The sequence below is a fragment of the Amblyraja radiata genome, chromosome 9 (assembly GCF_010909765.2).
Source record: "Amblyraja radiata isolate CabotCenter1 chromosome 9, sAmbRad1.1.pri, whole genome shotgun sequence".
In the NCBI taxonomy this organism is placed as follows: domain Eukaryota; kingdom Metazoa; phylum Chordata; class Chondrichthyes; order Rajiformes; family Rajidae; genus Amblyraja; species Amblyraja radiata.
This window is the reverse complement of record NC_045964.1, coordinates 8732285-8752516: the sequence shown is the minus strand read 5'-3', so window position 1 is coordinate 8752516 and position 20232 is coordinate 8732285. Positions and strand designations below refer to the sequence as shown.

At 44.5% G+C, this 20232-nt stretch overlaps 1 protein-coding gene across 1 annotated transcript in view; it reads left to right on the top strand.

Annotated features, from left to right (window-relative positions):
* Positions 1–20232, top strand: part of LOC116976742 — a 415857-nt gene that overhangs the window by 364796 nt on the left and 30829 nt on the right. The window contains exons 28-30 of the mRNA XM_033026631.1: positions 17849–18399; positions 18832–19102; positions 19484–19534. Coding sequence (XP_032882522.1) covers positions 17849–18399; positions 18832–19102; positions 19484–19534 — 873 coding nt within the window. The remainder of the gene's footprint in view (positions 1–17848; positions 18400–18831; positions 19103–19483; positions 19535–20232) is intronic.

The following is a 20232-nucleotide window of genomic DNA, read 5'->3' as shown; positions in this document are numbered from 1 at the left end:
GGAAAGGAATGGAGAGTTATGGTCTGCGTGCAGGTAGATGGGACTAGGGGAGAATAAGTGTTCGGCACGGACTAGAGGGGCCTAGATGACCTGTTTCCGTGCTGTAATTGTTATATGGTTATATGTGTCTCGAACCAATCCTGTCTTGGAGGTCTACGGAAAATTCCTTTGTCCCTATGGCTTGGTTTTTCTGAATGTACTGTGGGGTCCAAGTTGAATCATCAAGATTTTAAAATTGACATGTCACAAAGGTAATGCTACGGTTGTTATGGGAGATTTCAACATGCAGGTAGACTGGGAAAATCAGGTTGGTAGATACAAAATACTGGAGGAACTCAGCAGGTGAGGCAGCATCTATGGAGAGAAGGAATTTGCGACGTTCCTTCAGACTGTTTTCGGGGGTGGGGGTAGGATAAAGAAAGAAAGTAGGCGGAGACAGTGGGACTAGTGGGAGGACTGGGAAGGTGGAGGGATGTATGGTGGGCCTTGATTGCTGGGCATTTTCGCATTGTGATGTCAGCAGCTGGCAAGCGGAGATTATTCTTTTTAAAGTGAGTTTTGTGAACAACTTTATTCAAAATCTGGGGAAATAATTGAGCGAATTTAGAGGATGTGGGATTTCTGAAATCATGTTAAATCCCTGCCGAAATATGTAAAAATCTCTCTCTCTCACACACACACGCACACACACACTTACTTTTAAAAGTCTACTAGACTAAGTGGGACCCGTTGGGTCCCAGCATCACACGGGAGGACTGGTCACCAACACAATATTCCACCTCTCCACCAATTCCAATATTGCTCGCCGGTGGGGGGGTGGGGGGGGGGCTTTCTGTTGCGCTAGTATGGGTGTTGCAGGCCGAAGGTACTGGTTTACAGAGGGCTAGTATAGACATTGTGGGACGAATGGATTCTTGGGCTGGCAACGATTTAAAAAGCCAAGCCAAGGCAAACAATTTGGCTGCAGCCACCCGACAACCAAAATTCATTTTGTGAACACAAACTTTTAAAAAAAGGCGAGCAAACAATTGGGCAGCAGCCACCTGACAACCAAAATTCATTTTGTGAACACAAACTTTTAAAAAAGGTGAGGCAAACAATTGGGCTGCAGCCACCCGACAACTAAAATTCATGTTGTGAACACAAACTTTAAATAAAAAGGAAAACAATTTGACAGCAGCCACATCGAGGGGACTCACCGTGGAGTAGACGTGCGTTCAGTGTTATTCGCTGCTCAGAGAGCCGTGACCCTCTCGCTTCCTGGGTCTGGCAGAGACTGAGTGAGGCACGACGCTTCCGGGTTTTATAGTCCCTCCCCCCCTCCCCCCTGCCGCCAGCGGGGGCAGCAGAGAGAATGGGGATTTAAAAAAAACATTAATATCTCCCTGATTTTTCATCGATGGGAAAAATCCTCTGGTCCTGGAAGGTGGAGAGGGGCTCTGAGCGAGGTGGCCAAAAATGATGGCCGTAGGTGGCGGCGTTCTCTCGGAAATCGCAGCACAGTGGGCCAAAAGCGGTCAAGATCAGACTTTTAGTAATATAGAATAGATAAGATAAGATATGATTGAAAAAGTCAAGATTTATAAATTCACATTTCAAAAATGGTTTCACAATTCAGTAGTACTGATTTTCAGTATTCCATACTGATATTTGAGAATACATGAGTTTGCATGCAAAATACTGATTTTCATAAAAATCCAGTTTCTGTGTAGTATGTTCTATTGCGTTTACATGAGAAATACCGATTTCCCCAACAAAATACTGATTTTCAACCATCAAAATACAGAATTGCTTGGTGAAACTTGGCAGCTCTGCAATTAGTCACAATCACATTTTGTTTGAGAATTCAAAATGTGATTTGTGATCTTGTGTAAGTAATGTAGGCCCCCCTCGGTCATGACTGACCATGGGTGATGCATCCTAGTTTGCAGGTGATGTGTGGTCAGATGCAAGCTTGGGTGATGTCATATGGAGGACAGGCTGTTGCCCATGCAGCACGTCCCCCCTCACCACGTTGCCAGCGCCATTGCAGTTTCTGCCAGAGCAAGGTTGTAGACAACGACGAACTGCCTGAGGGGCTCTTGTGTATGAGTCATCATGGAACAAGAATTTGTTATAATAGTATGACAGTAAAATAGGTTAGTTTGAAAGCGATCATAATAATGGAAATGCACCATTTAGTTTGACTTAAATTTTCATGATGGAAATTGAAGTCGAACTAAATTGTATTCACATCACTATTCCATGTTGAAATTGATGTGATGTGAAGTTGTTAGGTCAGGAAGACCATTGAGGGTGCACTGCACACATTAACACAGTCGAACAGTAACAGGCAATCAAATCAACACACAAACCATTTTCTAAAAAAATGTTTTCTTTACTGCAAAAACTTACAGTAACTTATTTGCTGTTTTTGCATGCTCCTTTCTAATATTTTACATAACATTTTACAACTTGATTATTAAAACAAGGACAACTTCAATTCTTGATTTAAAAAAATGTATACAACAATGTCCCTAATCATCCTTTCCACCCACTCATTACTCTTGACTCAACCAACATTATTTCTGAAATATTGGTCATAAATTTGGTGCAAAAAATGCTTCAAAATAAGGCTCAGAATGCACCAGAGAGCATCTAAAACCCCAGAGCTTCCAGGGCCCTTAAGGGCCTGGACTGCGGCCGCTAAGAACTTCGCGTTACGCACTCGTGATGTGTGCTGCGCGCACATTATTTCACATACATTTTTTTGTAATCATGTCATGCCACCCCTCTTTTTGAAAAGCTTCGTACAGACCCGATTACCGTGAATGTAACAAAGTAAAAGTGAATTCTGTAGCGCTCTCGCTTGGATCGCCAGCTCACGTACACACACGCTTAGTGCCACAATGTTTTCCAGATTTCGCGCTCTGCACAATCTGTATTGTTATGTCTGTGATGTTTGGTGGACTGTGTGGGGTGGGAGGACTCGTTGCTCCTCCCGTGCAGCAGGTGGCGCTGCACAGGACAAAGGGAGATGTCTTGTATATAATTTATCCTAGCTGTGTGTGCAGTCAGATTCTGTAGGTGCAGCCATTTTTTTAGTTGTCTTGCTGCCAGCATTGAGTAATGTAATAAAGACTTCTGTTGTACCTTAAAGAATCTCAAACCCGTCTCACGGTGCGAGTCCACCCACGAGTGATCCCGAGTTAAAAACAAATAAAATCAGAGGTAATCATGTAGAATTAACGTAGCGGGAACGTCGGAACTCGTGGACGTAACTTAGCGACTCGTAACGCTAACGGCAGGTACTCGGGAAACTTGTTAACTCGTGATAAATTTTCAACATATTGAAAGATTTCCACGAGTCAAATTTACTCCTGAAGGAAAAATTTGAAACTTTTAAACTCGTAGTAATACCGTAGTAGCCTGTGAGTTTACCGTAGTGACTCGTGAGTAACTCATGGGTTTGGCCTGAGTGCCAGAAGTGAAATGTTGAAGATTAGTCATCTCCGGAGAACTTGGATAGGTGACGTTTCGGGTCGGGGCCCTTCTTCAAACTTTAGACCCTTCTTTCACCCTGAAACGTCACCTGTCCATGTTCTCCACAGAAACTGCATGACATGTTGAGTTACTCCAGCATTTGTTTTTTTTCATAAACCAGCTTCTGTAGTTCCTTGTGTTCCAAAATGTAATGCTTTATAAATCTCCAGAGATGCTGCCTGTCCCACGGAGTTACTCCAGCACTTTGCATCTGTCTCCCTGGAGACCTCGTTTCCCACGCAATGTGACATCTACCGTTCATACATTACCAACAGTTTTGGCAGCAGCAACATAATCTCCCGGTTAGTACACTCAGTGTTGCTGAGGCCTAGTTTATGTAGAGACGAGAAACTGCAGATGCTGGAATCATGATCATAAAACACACACAAAGTGTTGGAGGAACTCACACAGCACTGGAGTAACTCAGCAGGACAGGCAGCATCAGCGGAGGGAATGGACAGACGTTGATTTGGCTCGAAAAGAAGGGACCCGATCCGAAACATTGCCTATCCATTCCCTCCACAGATGCTGCCTGACCTGCTGGCTTACTTCATGAGTTTATAAGTCATAGAAGCAGAATTAGGCCATTCGGCCCATCGAGTTGCTCCAACACTTTGTGTTTCGCTCAACATGCCAGCATCTGTGGTCCCCCATGTCTCCATTTGACAGCTGGAAGAACTCAGCGGGTCATGGTGTCTGAAGAAGGACCCTGACCCGAAACATTGCCTGCCCGTTTCCTTCCACCGATTTCATGTAGTCACTTTTCTATAAAACCCCACAGTCCCAGTTATTCCATGTAATTCCACGTGTCTCCATTTCATTCATTAAGTCGCCAGTACTGTCACATCGTTCGTTTTCAGTCAATACAACGGAACAGTCTGAAGAAGGGCGACAATAGACACAAAAAGCTGGAGTAACTCAGCGGGACGGGCAGCATCTCTGGAGGGAAGGAATGGGTGATATTTCGGGTCGAGACTTTTCGACTGACTGGTAAGGGAAACGAGAGATTATAGATGATGATGTATTGTAGAGAGATAAAGAACAATGAATGCAAAAAAGTAATGATGATAAAGGAAACAGACCATTGTTCGCTGTTCGTTGGGTGAAAACCAGAAGCTGGTGCGACTTGTGTGGAAGAGGGATAGACAGAGAGGGAATGCCGGGGTTGCTTGAAGTGAGATAAATCAATATTCATACCACTGGGCTGTAAGCTGCCCAAGCGAAATATGAGATGCTGTTCCTCCAATTTGCATTTAGCCTCACTCTGACTGGAGGAGACCTCAGACAGAAATGTCAGTGTGGGAATGGGAAGTGTTTGGCAATCGGGTGATCAGGCAGGTCCAGGTAGCAACCAGGAGTCGAGATCCGAAACGTCACCCATTCCTTCTCTCCAGAGATGCTGTCTGACCCTCTGAGTTACTCCAGCTTTTGTTGTCTATCGTCGGGGTAAACAAGCATCTGCAGTTCCTTCCTGCACAACAGAACAGTATGAAGAACGGTTAATGTTAGAGGCTGCTCACTAACCTCACTATGTTTACGTCGTCCTCTCTAGCAATGAATAAATATCATTCGGTTACCATATTATTGAATTGAATTGAATTGAATCCTTTATTTGTCATTCAGACCTTTCGGTCAGAACGAAATGTCGTTGCCTGCAGCCATACATGTAATAATAAACAACACACAATAAACACAAATTAACATCCACCACAGTGAGTTCACCAAGCACCTCCTCACTGTGATGGAGGCAAAAGTCTTAGGGTTGCTGTCTCTTCCCTCCTCTTCTCCCTCCGCGCTGAGGCGATACCCCACCGGGCGATGGTAAGTCAGTCCTGCGGTTCAAGCTCCGCGGCCCGGGGGTGGTTGAAGCTGCCGCCCTCCAGTCCAGCGGACGCAGTTGTTGCCACGGGAGCTCCGGAAAACAGGCATCAACCTGTGACCCGCGAGCTCCCGACGATGTCATCCACTGACCCGCGGTCGAGCCCCGGATTCAGGTCGCCGCCGCCTCAGCCACCGGACTGCAACAGCCCGTTTCAAAACACTAATGACTGCTCTTTAATTCTCAACCACTGGATATTTGCCTGGCAACGTATTGCATGTTTTCGTTCAGTGAGATAATTCTATTTTAATAGACTGAGGTGTTAAATCCGGCGCCACTTCACAACAAACTAAACGACCTATAATTTAAATAGAGCATTTAGGATCGATAATAAAATTCCCAAGACATCTGCGGCTGATCCGTTGTTCGGGTAAAACACTGTTTGAAATAATTTGAAGTTTTGAAATTAATCCTCGCCGCCTAATGTACACTTTGGGCTAAGATTTGATCCCTGCACAAAGCGCAATATAAACGTAATGGAATCTCTATTAACGTTCTGAGACTCTCTACATAATGGAAGTGATCACATTCGGCCCTTCGAGCCAGCATTGCCATTCAATATGATCATGGCTGATCATCCAAAATCAGTACCCAGTTTCTGCTTTCTCCCCATATCCCTTGATTCCGTAACCCTAAGAAATTTAAACATGGGAGGCATTTTATAGCGGAAAAAAAAAACTGCATGACATCATTTTTACCATGTGATGATTTTTCCACACGTCAGTAGTCGTTGTTGGCTCAAGAGTAACTCGGGAGAGGAACTTGGTAACTCGGGAGAGGAACTTGGTACATCGCAGAAATGAGAAGTAAATGGCAAACTTAGATATACACGTGGGAACTCATTTAAACTCGTGAACATACACTTGGAATCTCGTAGAAAACCACGAGTTTGATTTTTTCTTTCACTCGGGATCACTCGTGGGTGGACTCGCACCATGAGACAGGGCCATAAAGTACTTGTGCAGACCTAGAAGACGAACACAAAAGTGGTGTCAGAAGTGGAATACTTCGGATTGCATCCAAAGACCCAGATAAGAGCCTTTTTAAAAATATATATATTTTTTGAGTTCTGCAATGAACTCAAACTAACATGTCTTGGCAATTCGATCGTTTTGAACCCGAGCGAGAAAGGTGGTCGTCGTATTTAATGCGAGCTGAGTTTTATTTTGAAAGTATGGCAATCACGACTGACCAGAGTAAGAAGGCTTTCTTGTGTTCTTCAATGTCTCCAGAAACTTTTGCACTGCTTCAAAATTTACTTACAGAAGAAGTAACTGAAGCCTCATATGCTGAAATCACAACGGCTTTGCAGCTGCATTTTGAGAAAGTCGAAATTTCCTCGCAGCTCGCTTTGATTTCTACCAGACGGTGCAACAGCAAGGGCAATCGATTACTGAATATCTTGCCGAACTTCGCACCAAGCAAAGGCATGGGATTTTAAAACTCAATGCTGTGAAAAGTGCCAAGACAGTGCGTTGCGGGATAGGCTGGTCATGGGCTGCCGGCATGCATTGAAGGCCTCATTGAAGAATGTGCTGCAGTGTGGTAAGATGGCCGAGCTGCTGAGTAAATAATTGCACAAAATGGCCGGCGAAACAGCGTCGAAGCTCCCTCAGGAGGTACATACAGTTCGTCACAGTTTTCACACAGAGAGTGGTGAATCTCTGGAACTCCCTGCCACAGAGGGTAGTCGAGGCCAGTTCATTGGCTATATTTAAGAGGGAGTTAGATGTGGCCCTGGTGGCTAAGGGGATCAGAGGGTATGGAGAGAAGGCAGGTACGGGATACTGAGTTGGATGATCAGCCATGATCATATTGAATGGCGGTGCAGGCTCGAAGGGCCGAATGGCCTACTCCTGCACCTAATTTCTATGTTTCTATGTCAGACTCATCCGCAACGTGAGAAACCAGTTGATCGACCCAGAGCAAATCCAGAGAAGGTGGGACAGTTTCAGAAGAGCCGTCCCCCTGTGGGGGGAGGATCGAAACCCTGCTACCAGTGCGGCTTGATTGCTTATCATCACCGTGAATGCCCGTATATCGTCCGTTTGTTATGCCTGTTACCGAAAAGGTCATCTCCAGGCAGGGTGTCAATCCATAGGACAGCGGAGAAAGGGCAAGAAAGCGCAAAACACAGTTGACTAAATCGTGGAGACCATTTCTATTGAAGTGCTCGGTGTGGCCACGATCACCGACAAGCCGAGGATTTCTCTGCGGGTCTCGAACGTCAATCTACAGTTCCAGGTGGACACTGGTGCGGCCGTGTCGCTAGTGGGTCAGGACATCTGGGAGAGGAACGGATCGCCGAAACTGAAACCGGCCAAAATCCGCCTTTTCGGATATGGATGACAGCCCATTCCCATGAAAGGCAAATGCACTGTCGCCGTTTCCTGTAATGGTATGACACAGATGTTGCCGCTGATCGTCATTGGCAAAGAAGGTACATCCCTGTGCGCCATCGACTGGATCCATGCTTTCAAGCTTGACATGAACACCTTGATCTACGATGGATGAACTATGGGCATTGTCATCTGCCCCGGATTGCAACATGGTCAGCATGTGCGAGAACGACCTGCAGAAGGTTCTTGACCAGTTCCCGGCCGTTTTCGTACCTGGACTCGGACATTGCACAAAGATGAAGGCACGGCTCATACTTCAAAGACGATCCTGTCCCTAAGTTGTTCTAACCAAGGTCAGTCGGATGGACGCCATCGACAAAGAACTCTGCCGTCTTGAAGAAATGGGAATTATCACCCATATGGACCATTCAGACTGGGCCACACCCATAGTTGTCGTTCAGAAGCCTTGTGGCAAGGTGCGCATCTGTGGTGACTACAAAGTGACTGTAAACCATCAATTGCACATTGATCAACATCCCATACCAAGAGTGGATGAACTGTTCGTCAAGCTGCAAGGAGGACAGCACTTCTTGAAATTGGACATGTCCAACACATATCTCCAAGTGGAACTGGATGACGAGACAAAAAACCTGCTCGTGACCAACACGCACAAGGGACTGTTCAGATACAACCGATTGTCATTTGGACCGGCACCGGCCATCTTCCAGAAACTGGTCGACAATCTGGTTGCCGGGATTCCGTACGTAGCCGCCTACCTGGATAACATAATTGTCACAGGCCGTACAGAGAAAGAACACCTGCAGAACCTAAAACAGGTCCTCAGGCACTGAACAAATATGGCGTTTTTCTACAGCAGGTCACATATCTCAGTCATGTGATCTCGGCAAGTGATCTGAAGCCATCGGGAGAAAGAGTGGACGCCATTGTGAAATTGCCGACGCCAGAAAATGTGAAGCAGCCTGAAAGCTTCATGGGCAAGGTTAACTACTATGGCAAGTTCATACCGACACTTTCGACTTCGTGCGCGCCATTGAACTACCTGCGAAAGCAGGACATCGAATGGCACTGGTCCAAAGAGTGTGACCATGCATTCACCAGGTTGAAGAAGATGCTCGCCCAGAAGACGCATTTGGTCCACTATGACCCATCAAAGCCGATCTCACTGGCCGCCGATGCATCGCCGTATGGTCTTGGAGCTGTGATCTAACAAACGGCGCCGAACGGCAAGGAAGAACCAATCCCGTTCGCATCCAAAACGCTGACGACCGCCAAGAAAAACTACAGCCAAGTGGAGAAAGAAGCACTGGCGAGCGTGTTTGGTGTCCGGAAGTTCCACCAATATTTGAGTGGGCGACATTTCCTGCTCATCACCGACCATAAGCCGCTGCTGACTATTTTCAGTCTGGAGAAAAGTTTGCCTGTCATGACGTTGCAGCGTCTACAACGTTGGGCCCTGATCATGATGGGATATGATTACCACATCATTTACCAACAGTCTGCCGAGCATGCCAATGCCGAAGCACTGTCTCGTCTACCGATTGGACCCGGCCTGACATTCGATAAAGAGGATGCAATTATGGAAATTGAGACAGACGTGAACTTGCTCAACACGTGGGTCATCACCGATTTTCTCATCTCCGCAAGGACGGTCGCCAATTACATGAGCACAGACCCCATTTTGTCGAAGGTATGACATTTTGTCACTCAGGGGTGGCCGAACAGTCCTAAGCTGGACAAGGAATTCCGCTCATACCAGAATGCGCAAACGGAAATCTCCTCAAAGGATGGCATTCTGCTCCGCCGAGTGATCATTCCGACGGAACTGCGATCGCTAATTCTGAAAATGTTGCACAAGACACACATTGGAATTGTGCGAATGAAGGTGCTCGCCTGCATGCATGTGTGGTGGCCAAAAATCGAGACCGATATCGCCGACCACTGCAAGGACTGCACACCATGTGCCTAAACAGCGCCGAATCCGCCGGAAGAGACCTCCGCATGGCACATCCCCGACCAACCATGGAAGCGAATCCACACAGATTTTGCCGGACCGATCCTGGAGGACATGTGGCTGGTCGTCATGGATGCCCATTCGAAATGGTCGAAACAACCACTTCTGCGCTCGACGATTGGTTCGCCATTTGGGGATTAACAATCGTAAGCAACAATGCACCCCAATTTGCTTCGCAAATGTTCGGTGACTGGCGCAAACAACACTCAATCGTGCATCTGACATCAGCACCTATTCATCCACCCTCAAATGGTGAGGCAGAACGGCTCATCGGCGTTTTCAAGCAGGCCATGATACGTGCTGTAGGAATCGAAAAGAAATCGAAACGATTAGTATTGTGTGATTTCTTATAGCAATATCGCACCGTTACAAACTGCCACTACCGGTCGAACTCCAGCGGAGATGATGCTCGGACGTCAAGTGCGCTCTTCCCTAACAATTTTAAACCTGACCCGTAAATCTTATATGGCTTGCTAAATCAAACAAGTCCAAATTCAACATTGGCGACTACGTATATTACCGCAATTATACGGCCAAGGAAACCAAATGGTGCGCTGGCAGGATCATGGATCACATTGGAACCAAAATGTACACCGTCCAAGGACAAGACGGACGACATGATGACCAATTAAGAAGCCGCGTTCCTCCAGCAAAGACTGCGCAGAACCTGACCAAAACCAAGCAGTCAGACACCCCGGTGCCGAATCGTGTGGATACTGGAGTGCCTGACTTTGACGAACTCCCCGCCGACCTGCCTGTGGTCCTTTGTCGATCGACACATTGCAATCGTGGTATTCCCCCAAGGCGACTCATTCAGGAATAGAGACGTTCAAACTGGAAAGGGGGAATGTGATGTTTGGTGGACTGTGATAGGTAGGAGGACCCGTTGCTCCTCCCATGCAGCAGGTGGCGCTGGACAGGAAAAAGGGAGATGTCTTCTTTATAGTTTATCCTGCCTGTGTGTGCAGTCAGATTCTGTGTGTGCAGCCATTTTTTGAGTTGTCTTGCTGCCAGCATTGAGTAATGTAACAAAGACTTCTGTTGTATCTTGAAGACTTTCAAGTACTTGTGCAGACCTAGAAGACGAACACGAAAATGTTGCAATACCATCTTCGTCTCGCGAGCATAAGTGACCCATCTCCCTGGGTGCACGATGCTCACATTTTATGTGAATGCTTTGGCCACATGCTACTGTGGTGCAGTGCGGGCTTGGTAGATTCTGTGAATCACTGTTTTGATTCCCAGCTAGTCATTGTCTTGATTCCCAAGTGTATTGATTCTGATCTGAGCACCAAACGTATCATACAGTGTTTGTGTGTGTACATAGGGAATATACCCTGTTACATCTTGTGGTATGCAGGAGGGATGAGGGTAAGGAGCCCTGACACGGGAGAAGACCCAGCTGCAGCGTCTGCCTCAGGACCTCACCCTGACAGTGACAAGTCTGATGAGGAGGATGCCCTGCTCGAGAGCGACTCAGATGACAATTAAAGTGACTTTTAGATGTATTTGAACAGCTCTGTCTTTGCTTTGCTTTTCAGGAGATGGTTTAAATATCAAGCAGAAAAGTTGCACATGTTGTCACAAATACAATGTTTCTGTTCATTTAAAGTTAATAGCTCCCCCCACCCCCCCCCCCCCAATTTAAAAAAAAAAATAGCAACTTCAATCTCACTTGCCAAACTCCACGATTGATTCAATATAGTCATCTACTTCCATGACTGATCTTCTTAGTAGGCACAGAGTAAAATAGGTACTATGTACCAGGGCTCTCGCTTAACTTTTTTTCCCTGTTGCCAGCAGGGCAACCTTGGCAGCTTTTTAGGTTGCCAAATGACAGTTTAGGTGGTCATTTAAGATGGCTTGCATGACGCGTGCTCGGACGAAGTGCGTAGTTACCAGTCGGAATTATGCTCAATGAAGCATTCACATATTATTTCTGCTTCAAATAAAGTCACAAACTAACATATTCACCAATCAAGACATGATATATACCACAATGACATGCAGCAAAATTATAATACGGTATCTCAACTCTTTTTACACATTGCAATTAATGCAATTTTTATTATTTCTTTCCACTTCCAAACAAAAATGTGGTTGGATTATTCAACGTATGATCAACCTGTGTCAATAAATCCTGGACCTTGATAACATATATGCTTAACCATGCACACTACAGATTGATGCAAGCATGTTTTCTGTGAAGGACCGAAAATTATCATGACATGGCCATAGCATGGGTCGTTATTGCTATTGGTACAGAAACACTCGCTTCCCACATAATTTATCCACAACAAAATATACAGGTTGCAAGGAATTTTCTAAAGGCATTTTATGATAATAGCTGTTAAAACTGACTATACCCATCTGACAGGTTAAACATTACACTAACTAACAAGAGATGGCCAAAGGACATAAATGCAGCAAATGTTTGGTAATATATTTAAAGGTGTCAAGACGCCACATTACCGGACATTCAGATTAGATGTATGTGGCAATGAAGATACCCAGTTTGTAAGCACCATTTAAAAAAATAGTTGATAAACGCTTTTCCATCATTCCCACTTCAGAATTAACGTTAAAATTTCAACTGAAATATCTCCTGACCAAATTTGTGATGTATATGACTGACTGTAGAAGTAAAACGTGGATAAATCCAACGTATAGTTGTGAATGTTGCTCATTAAATAACTACAGTACTGATACTCCATATTAACAGCATTGATTTGCCATTAAAATGAATTCTGTAATAACGTGTCAATGACAATCGAACACTGCGGTTTTAATGTTTCACGTGTTCACAATTTAATAAATCCATTTTTATGGATTAAAACAAATAATAAAATTGGGAATTAAAACATATTTGATTGCATTCCGTTATCAAACATAGTCAATGTTAGCTCTGAAGACATTTCCAGCACAATAGGGTCGGAGGGAGGGGAGGGGGGGTGTATGAATCAGTGCAGGATGGATAGATGGTGGTGGGGGGGGGGGGGGGGGGGGGGGGCTTGAGAAGGCAATCGGTTCGGATTGGATGGATTGAGGCAGGGGAATTAGTGCGTGTTGGTTGGAGTAGGTAAAATTGTGAGGGGAGAGCGCGGGGAATGTCAGGGGTTGAATGAGGGGGGTGGCTGTGCAGGATGGATGGGGGGAGCAGTGCAGGATGAAGGGGTGAGCAGTGCAGGATGGATGGGAAGGGGGGTCAGTACAGGATGAATTGGGGGACCAGTGTAGGATTGATGGGGAGTGGCAGGAGAATCAATGCGAGGTGGCTAGGGAGATCAGTGCAGGATGAATAGATGGGGGGGGGGGGGAGTGGGGAACACGGGATGTCAGTGAGGACTGAATAGAGGCAGGAATGGGGATCAGTGCGGGATGGAGAGGAGGGGTCTAAGGATAAGGGGAGTGGGGGGGGGGGGCGTACGAGAGAGAGGAAGGGGCAGAGGAGGTGGGAAGGAAGGCCAGTGCTCCTCGGACAACACATGTCAGGCACGGAAATAGCAACCAAAATATGGGGGGGACCGCGGACAGAATATCTTGGCGGCCGCGCGAGCATGCGCACACTCACACACGCGCGAGGCTTCGGAGGCTTCTGTGAACGGTAATTTCAGCTCAATCCAGTGCTAAATGCAGCTCAACTGTGCCTGTCTCGCCTACAGCCCTGTCTGGATTGAGACAGTTGGTTAACCTGGCGGGACAGGCAGAGTAAGCTAGGTTTAGCGCTGCTGCGCTGGCTGTGGGCCTGGGGGCACCGCGCCCGTCTGACTCCCAACGCCTCTGGCCACCCCCGGGGGGGGGGGCTCTCGGGTGGGGGGGGATGGTCCAGTGGCGGTTCGGCAGCGATTGCAGCGCCGGAGACCGGGATCGATCCTGGCTGCGGTGCAGGTCTGCCGAGAGTGTTTTGGCACCATCCTCCAATCACTGCGCTCTATCCTCAGTCCCCCCCCCCCCTACTCCCGCCTCTGACAGACACCTCCCTCCTCCATGGGTCTGTTTTGGAAGTGCTGTTGGCGGAGTGGCAGCAGCGACCTTTATCAGGTGCGGGAGGAGGAGGAGATGGAGCCGTCGCCGCTGCTGCTGTGCAGGGCCCGTCATTCGCTCCGACGCTCTGTCACGCCACACTTAACATCTTTCCCACAACCGTCGCCGACACAAAACGTCACGTTACTTTTCTCCAGAGATGCTGCCGGACCCACGGAGTTACTCCAGTTTTTTGTGTCTACGGTATAAACCAAGTTGCCAAGCCGGGCAAAATGACTCGCCGTTTAGGTTGCCCGGTGGCACTTTGAGTGGTCAGTGGCACCCGGGCAACCGTTAATTTCGAGCCCTGGTGTACATTCAAAAGTTTGGTATAGGTCTGGTCAGGTAATAATAATAACACAGTCACAAGTATGTTACAAGAAAAAGAAAATCAAAGTGCACTTCCATTCTCTTTATTTCTTTTATATTACAAAATCCTAGAGCAGAAGGGATATATTATGTATCGATTTTTCCCCTCTTGATGTTGTTACTGTGTCTACCTTCAAAGGTGTCAAACAGATCGATTCAATTCTTTATCAACTTACCTTCCTGTGACTGGGCATAACAGAGATTAATGATTGAATATTCAAGAGGAAAAGACCCATGCTATAGCCACGTCATGATAATTTTCAGTCCTTCACAGAAAACAAGCTTGCATCAATCTGTAGTGTGCATGGTTAAGCATATATATTACCATGGTCCAGGATTTATTGACACAGGTTGATCGTATGCTGAATAATCTAACCACATTTTTGTTTGGAAGTGGAAAGAAATAATAGAAATTGCATTTATTGCAATGTGTAAAAAGAGTTGAGATGCTGTATTATAATTTTGCTACATGTCATTGTGGTATATATCATGTCTTCATTGGTGAATATGTTTAGTTTGTGACTTTATTTGAAGCAGAAATAATATGAGAATGCTTCATTGAGCATAATTCCGACTGGTAACTACGCACTTCGTCCGAGCACATTATCGCACGCGATATGCAAGTCGTCTTAAATGACCACCTAAACTGTAATTTGGCAACCTAAAAAGCTGCCGAGGTTGCCCGGCTGGCAACAGAGAAAAAAAGTTAAGTGCGAGCCCTGGGATAAAGTGATCCCATCTACTTCATACAAGTCTTGCGCCATTTACATGCATCAAGGTTTGGATGTCTGGCTGGAAAAATGCAATATTTTGTTAACATGTTAAATTTAGTTTCTCCTAGTCTCATGCCAAGATCCCAGGGAATATGTCAGTGAAAAGGAGATAGAAGCTTTTATTTTAATAGGGTTTTTTCCGAGCAATTTTTGTAAGGCAGGACTGCTTTCTTAGTCCCACTGCAGTTTGTCCTTCCTTCTGGTGATCATTCCTTTCCTGAATGTAATCACGAGTTCAGACCCCCTCTCTTCCTTTGTTTAATTATATGAATAGTAGCTGCAAATTTCAGCAGGACTATTCTTGGCCTTTAGATATCTGCTGTGGGTTTTACTCTTGCCATAAATATCATCCCTTGTTCTCTGGATTATTAATTCAATAACATATACTCTTCAGTTTCAGGCCTTTTTATATATAAATCAGGAAGTACCAACGGTTCAGAGTTAAAGTACCAACTCAAGACCTATGTACCCTTAAGTCGTAGATGTAAAAATTCTGTCATGAATCACGTCCTTCGAATATTAAAATAGTTTTTTTCTTTTGATTTGTTATGATCAAATGAATTGGTTACAGTTATTCCATCTGCAAATGTTATGTATTCCTTAATGATGGGGACCAGTCTGGCTGTGGTAGTCTCCGTTTAGTAGTTTTATATTACAGACAAGCCTCCTACCTGTAAGACATTGAATAATCCTTAGGTACACAAAATTGCTGGGGAAACTCAGCGGGTGCAGCAGCATCTATGGAGCGAAGGAAATAGGCGACGTTTCGGGCCGAAACCCTTCTTCAGACCCTTCTTCAGACAAAGAAATAGGCTGCTTTGAAATATGACATTTCAAGATGACATGCATTTTAGTTGATACTAGCCTCAACACTGAATTTTCTCCGCTGCTTTTTCTATAATTAGCATATGTGGAAGGTGAAAATTAAAACAGTTAAATGCTCAACTTCCTTTTGTTAATATTCAATTACTACATGATTACTGTCCTTACTCTGCTGCCTCCAGTTAACCTGGAGTTTACTGCTTTTATCATCACACACGAACATGTCATTCTTCCTTGCAAAGTTGGTGTGTGGTACAATGTATATGATAGTTAAATGCGTTGCAATCTTAGTACTTTCTAGCTATTTTCAAATTCATTACATGATTAGTAAATCCACTTAAGAACAATAAGAGATATCAATAAAACAAGCATTTATGTGGAGAGGCTGCTGTTTTTGCAAAATTTAAAATATGGGAGGAACTGAAGGGAATCCACAATAGTCAGGAAATGGTGTTAGGTAAACTGTGGGGACTGAAGGCAGATAAATCCCTAGGGCCTGATGGTCTGCATCCCAGTGTACTCCAAGAGGTGGCCCTAGAAATCGTGGATGCATTGGTGATCATTTTCCAATGTTCTCTCGTCTCTGGATCAGTTCCTGTGGACTGTAGCCAATGTAACCCCACTTTTTAAGAAAGGAGGGAGAGAGAAAATGGGGAATTATAGACCAGTTAGGCTTACATCGGTAGTGGGGAAGATGCTTGAGTCGATTATTAAAGATGTTATGGCAGCTCATTTGGAAAGCAGTGGCAGGATTGATCAAAGTCAGCATGGATTTATGATGGGGAAATCATGCTTGTGACTAATCTCTGGGATCTTTTGAGGATGTAACAAGTAGAATGGATAAGGTGGAGCCAGTCAATTTGGTGTATCTGGACTTAAAAAAACCTTTGACACGGTCCCACACAAGAGATTACAGTGCAAAATTGGAGCACATTGTATTGGGGGTAGGATATTGACATGGATGGAGAACTGTTTGGCAGACAGGAAACAAAGACAAGGAATTAATGACAGGCAGTGACTAGTGGGGTGCCGCAAAGCTCGGTGCTGGGACCCCAGTTATTTACAATATATATTAACGATTTAGATGAGGGAATTAAATGTGAGATCTCCATGTTTGCAGATGACATAAAGCTGGGGGGCAGTGTGAGCTGTGATGAGGATGCTATGAGGCTATGACTTGGATAGGTTGGGCGAATGGGCAGATGCAGTATAATGTGGATAAATGTGAGGTTATCCACTCCGGTGACAAGAACAGGAAGGCAGATTATTATCTGAATGGTGTCAGATTAGGAAAAGGGGAGGTGCAACGAGACTTGGGTATGCTTGTACATCAGCCACTGAAAGTAAGCATGCATGCACCGCAGTCAGTGAAGAAACCTAATAGCATGTTGGCTTTCATTGCGAGAGGATTTGCCTTTAGGAGCAAGGAGGTCCTACTGCAGTTGTACAGGCCCTTGGTGAGACCGCACCTGGAGTATTGTGTGTGATTTTGGACTCCTAATTTGAGGTAGGACATTATTGCTATTGAGGGAGTGCAGCGTTGGTTCACCAGGTTGATTCCCGGGATGGTGGGACTAACATATGATGAAAGAATGGGTCGACTGGGCATGTATTCACTGGAATTTAGAAGGATGAAAGGGTATCTAATGGAAACATATAAAATTCTTATAGACAGGCAAGATGCAGGAAAAATGTACCCAATGTTGGGAGAGTCCAGAACAAGGGATCACAGTTTAATAATAATGGTTAGGCCGTTTAAGACTGAGATGAGGAAAAACTTCTTCACCCAGAGAGTTGTGAATCTATGGAATTCTCTACCACAGAAGCAGTGGAGGCCAATTCAATGGATGTTTTCAAGAGGGAGTTAGATTTAGCTCTTTGGGCTGAAGGAATCAAGGGATATGGGGAAAAAGCAGGAATGGGGAACTGATTTTAGATGATCAGCCATGATCCTATTGAATTGCGGTGCTAACATAAAGGGCCGAATCGCCTACTCCGTCACTTATTTTTCTATGTTCTATGTTTTCTATGTTCTACAAATGACCTGAACTTTGAACAAATTCTCAAAATTGTTTTTTGTTTTGTCCAGCAATGGACTCTGGGAAATTGGACGGTTTCGAGAGCAATTCAATGTCCCCAAATGCTGCTCAGCCAAGCAAATGGAAGCAAAAAAAGAAGGCAGATTCGCCGTTACACTGTGACAGTCCACAAGAAGAGACTACTGGTCTTCAGTCAGAAACACCACAAACATCAGTGGAGACAAAGAATACACTCAAACTGATTGAAATTAATTCATATTGTAACTGGGAATCAGAACGTTCCAATATTCTTGGAGTTCTTGCTCAATATACTGCCAATAAGAGACCTTTGGAGAAAATAAGAATTGGAAATTTCCTTGTTGAAATTGTGTCAAATTATGGAAAAAGTCAAGATCCTTCACCTGGAAGTGTGCTGATTTCTAGCTCCGTGGTAAAGATTTCCCAGTCCAGTGAAAAAGAGGGAAATGGCAAATACTCAGGTTGCAATATGTCTGTCCCAACCACCTCCCAATCTCATGGAATCCAGCTGACTGAAACACCACCAATTGCACCAAAAGAAACGTTACCAAGACATGCCAAATGTACAGTGCACGAAAAGGAGGTAAGCACATTTCACTTTAGCTCAATTGTAGCTGGCAAGCAAAAGCCTGCCTTTGACACAACAACATCGGAAAAGTGGTATGATCCAGGTATTTGCAAGGGGAAGGGAGAGTAAAGAAGTGTTCAACTAAATAGGAGTAAATTAGTTTCTTGGTTGAGAAGTTTTGTTTCTTACATGGGATGTGGACGTTGCCAATATCAGCATCTTATTTTCAACCTTAATGCCCTTGAGAAGATGATGATATGTAGTGGTCTTGAACCAGATTTGTATTCAAGTAAAATTGTATACCACTTCAAGTTAAATGTTGATATTTTATTTAATTTTGCTTTTTTTTTCACTTATAATGGGGACACTGATAGAAATTTATCTGTGATTATCTGAGGATTGTTTTAAGATTTTATTTTTGTGTTTTCCATTATCTGTTTTGATTAGTTCACTGGAAATGCCAATGGTGATACGAAGCTGACACGAGGACAGGTTGGAGCTCCTCATCCAGTGAATTGGGTGATAGGTAAACGTAAAAAGAAAAAGCGTAAAAAGAAAAGGAAAATAGTTGAACCATTCAAGACGTCCTCCTCCAGTACGGTTGCCTCATCTGCCTCTGCTCATTTACCTTCAAAACATCTGACAACTTGTTCCACATCCTCTGGCAATGAAGTTTTAAGAGATATCAATGATGCCACTCCTGTTAACCAGGCCAAAGGTATGAAGGTTAGCTGAAGGTTAGGCCAGCGATGTTGTTTACAGCAGTGAGCTGATGTGATGATCAGTGAAAGGACTCTGAAGATTTTCTTGAGACGTTTATGAAAATCATCTTCCCGCTGGGCCTCAATTTCATTGCTTGAAAGTTAATATATTTGGATCTTTGATGTTCATAGGTCAGCTTTATGGTTGTGATACTCACTAATCAAACTTCAGTGAAGTTTAGCAATGTTGTGGGAGATAAATGGGAGAGAAATGTAAAGCCGTTCATAGTGAATAGGCATTTTAATATTCTTTCATTAACATTCCACGGCTTTTTAAATGAATAACTGATCACATCCTGATTATACTTTTAATTTTTCTGTATCTTTTCTCCTTGCAGAGGATTATACTTCTAACAAGTACACTCATCCTGTAATAAATAAAGTTGGAGGTATGTGGGAAACAAAATCATCTTTCAGTACATTGGAGCCAGTGCTTAGCAGGCAGAGCTTGATACTCCATTATCGACAGTCAGCACTAATGTGTCGGCAGGTATTTCACCATTAACAACAGTTGGGGTTATGCCAGCTACCTCAGGTTCTGACTCTGTCACGCCTGGTATATTGCAAAAGAGCATTTCAATTGTTGCAGTAAGCACAGGTGCTGTCTGCACAGCGGGATCCCGTTTATTAAAGAACTTGGAGACTACAGATGCTGTAGGGTCACAATTCTCTGGAATATCAGCAGCAAAGAGTCTTGGAGAAGAGAGGGTAACTGCAAGCACAGTTGAAACTCCAACTAAAAGTACAGCAACTACTCACTTTGCTGTTATATCTGCAAGTGTTTCAGGAGTTCAGGAGTCAACGTTAACTAAAGTGCTTTCCCCCAGTGCCTCTACTATAACTGCTACTGCTATAACAAATACTGTAAATACAAGAACAACCATTATGTCAGTAGCATCGATGGTGAACAAGACTCCAGGTAAGCTCTGATTTGACTGACTTGAGTACAAAACTATGACATTTGGAATGGAGCTTGCTCAATAATAGGGCTGTATACCACTGAACAACACACAGCTGCAATCAAGTGCACAATCTTTCACACTGATACTTTATAACTGCTATTGAAAATGTATTAAAAATAATTTAT